Genomic DNA, 2252 nt, shown 5'->3' with positions numbered 1-2252 from the left:
CCTGCTTGGTTCCAGATCCGCGGAGTGGCGTCTCGGGGAGCCGCCGGTGTTTTGCTGAAGTCTTGGGCGTTCTCAGAGAGCTTGTAATTTAGGGCCTGGCCCTGGTCTGCATGTTCCTTTGTTGTAGGCGTTAGCTTTTCACCACCTGGGCTTGTATCTCTAGCTGGTGTCCCCAGTTTTTTTCTTTTTTCTTCTTTTTTCTTTGTTGCGTGCTACCTTGTACTCCTGGCCGGTTGATGGCTTTGTTAATTCAAAGCTGGACTCGTCGAGCTTTCTGTTTAAAAAAAGTGTGAATACCTGCAAGCATAAAATCATAAGAAATCGACACGTGGAACTAACATCTTGGTCAAAATAAAATAAGGCAACCTAAAGTGAGTCACCATATAAACAAACATCCCACAGAAATAAAGAGACATTTACCTTCACTTCGAACCAGAGAGAAGAAGAATGATCCCAGGAATAATTCGTGATTCAGAAACTATTTTTCAAACTCACAACATGCTCATAAACTTTAGCATTATTACCAGACAACAAAGTTAGCACCAATGATCAAAACGGTCAAAAAAACATCAATGATCAAGTCACATCTCCAAGCTCGAATAAGCAAAAATGAGCATCGTCATGGCTCGCTATCTGTTCATAAAAAATGACATGGGATTTATTATCTTAGCATAGAAAATTAAAACCTGAAAATTACATGTGAACTACTGCTCAAGCTATCTTAGAATTAATGTATCCCCTCCTTAATCTGGTTATGGAATGGCATTATTGCCGAAAGCTGGCATCATCAAGATAGAGAAGGGCAACAAAACAAAAAAACCGGGCATAAAAAGACTGGCCGCAACGATAACACATCATGAACAGCAGTGTGGTTTGTTAGAAGGAATTTGCCAAATTTATTTATCTTAACAAAGAAAATCAACAAGGTAAATGCGGAAGTAAATTAACTAATCGCCTAATTCAAATAAACATTACACTCCATCCATCGAAAACCCGCATCATCAGTTAAAAATAGCGATGGCGGATTTTCACGACGGCACGACACGAACATGAACACGACAGCGCATCAATTGGCGCCACTAGGATCGCAGCATGGCGCCATGGCATCTGCCCTTTGCTTGATTGTGTTTTAAGCTGAGCAGACGACATTGCCACGATTGATCGAGCACCATAACCGTTCCCTAAAAGGTCCCACGGCTTTGTTCGCCGATGTTTCCAGAGCTTTCTAGAAATTTGGCACGACTCCGTAGGACGGGGCGTCGAACACAACGCTGTCGTCGGAGAAGGAGAGCCAGAATTTGGCCCCCTCGGCGGTGGCGCTCGTGCTGTCGTCGTCTGAGCCGGCGGTGCGCTTGACGAAGCGGCCCTTGATCCTTGGCCGCGCCTCGGCGTACGCCTTGCGGGAGGCGTACCGGATGGTCTTCTGGAACTTGCGGTTCTTGCGCTTCTCGCGGTACCGCCTGACCCTCTCCCGTCTGTCCGCCGCTGCCGCCGCCGCCGCGACCACGGCGGACTCCAACGGCGAAGACCAGGTAGAGGCATCAACGGCGATGCCGGGCTGCAGCCACAACGGTGCGGCGGCCCCGTGAATTGGCATGCCATCCGACAGACTTCCACCGGCGGCGCCGGTAGCCATGAGGTCGACGTCGGAGAGAAGGTGAAAAAGGCTCGTCTCGGCACCGCTGCAGTTGCTGAAGCTGGACGAGCTGCTGTTGGGGCTGCCTTGCCCCAGCCCCTGTCCCGGCCAGGACGACACCCCTTCATCGTCAGCCGCAAAGAGGTCGTACACGCCGGAGGATGCCACCATGGCGGCCGCAAGCGGCACGCGCTCGTGGCGGGAAGCCAGAGGGTTCGCCGCGTGGATAGCCGCGTCGCAGGGTGCGCAGAGGGCCGCCGAGTCAGCCGGACAGTACACCGCCGCCGTGCCGCCGCAGACCGCGCAGGCTGCGGCGCCGCTGCCATTCGGGGTTGTGCTGCTGCCTTCGCTTCCCATCTCTGTTTAGTTGCCTTCCGCTACTCTGCTGACAATGAGCTTCTTGCTTTGATTGGTTAATGTAATCGAGTGTGAGTGGGAAATGCAAGTGAGCTGCTGAGCTGTATAAATAACGAGGTGGAGGAGGAGAAGGCAGCTTGGAGAGGGTGGAGTTGGTGAAGCGCTTGAGAGGACACGTGGAAGTCTACTGGCCCTGTAAACTTTGCCCCCTAGTGAGTGCAGTTTAGCAAGAATTGGTAGGTGTACTATGGTGGTAGGC

The 2252-nt window shown here is 51.5% G+C and overlaps 1 protein-coding gene across 1 annotated transcript; it reads right to left on the bottom strand.

Annotated features, from left to right (window-relative positions):
- Positions 1 to 931: 931 nt before the first annotated feature.
- On the bottom strand, positions 932 to 2049 carry LOC124682626 (zinc finger protein CO3-like). Its single transcript, XM_047217274.1, has one exon. It carries the CDS (start codon positions 1991 to 1993, stop codon positions 1226 to 1228), a length of 768 nt encoding a protein of 255 aa, XP_047073230.1. The 5' UTR covers positions 1994 to 2049; the 3' UTR covers positions 932 to 1225.
- Between the last annotated feature and the right edge of the window lie 203 nt (positions 2050 to 2252).

Source organism: Lolium rigidum, chromosome 1, assembly GCF_022539505.1.
Source record: "Lolium rigidum isolate FL_2022 chromosome 1, APGP_CSIRO_Lrig_0.1, whole genome shotgun sequence".
Classification (NCBI taxonomy): Eukaryota; Viridiplantae; Streptophyta; class Magnoliopsida; order Poales; family Poaceae; genus Lolium; species Lolium rigidum.
This window is presented reverse-complemented; position numbering and strand designations above follow the sequence as displayed.

Excerpts from the sequence above, each read along its gene's own strand:
- LOC124682626 (XM_047217274.1), bottom strand. The coding sequence starts at position 1,993 with ATGGGAAGCGAAGGCAGCAGCACAACCCCGAATGGCAGCGGCGCCGCA.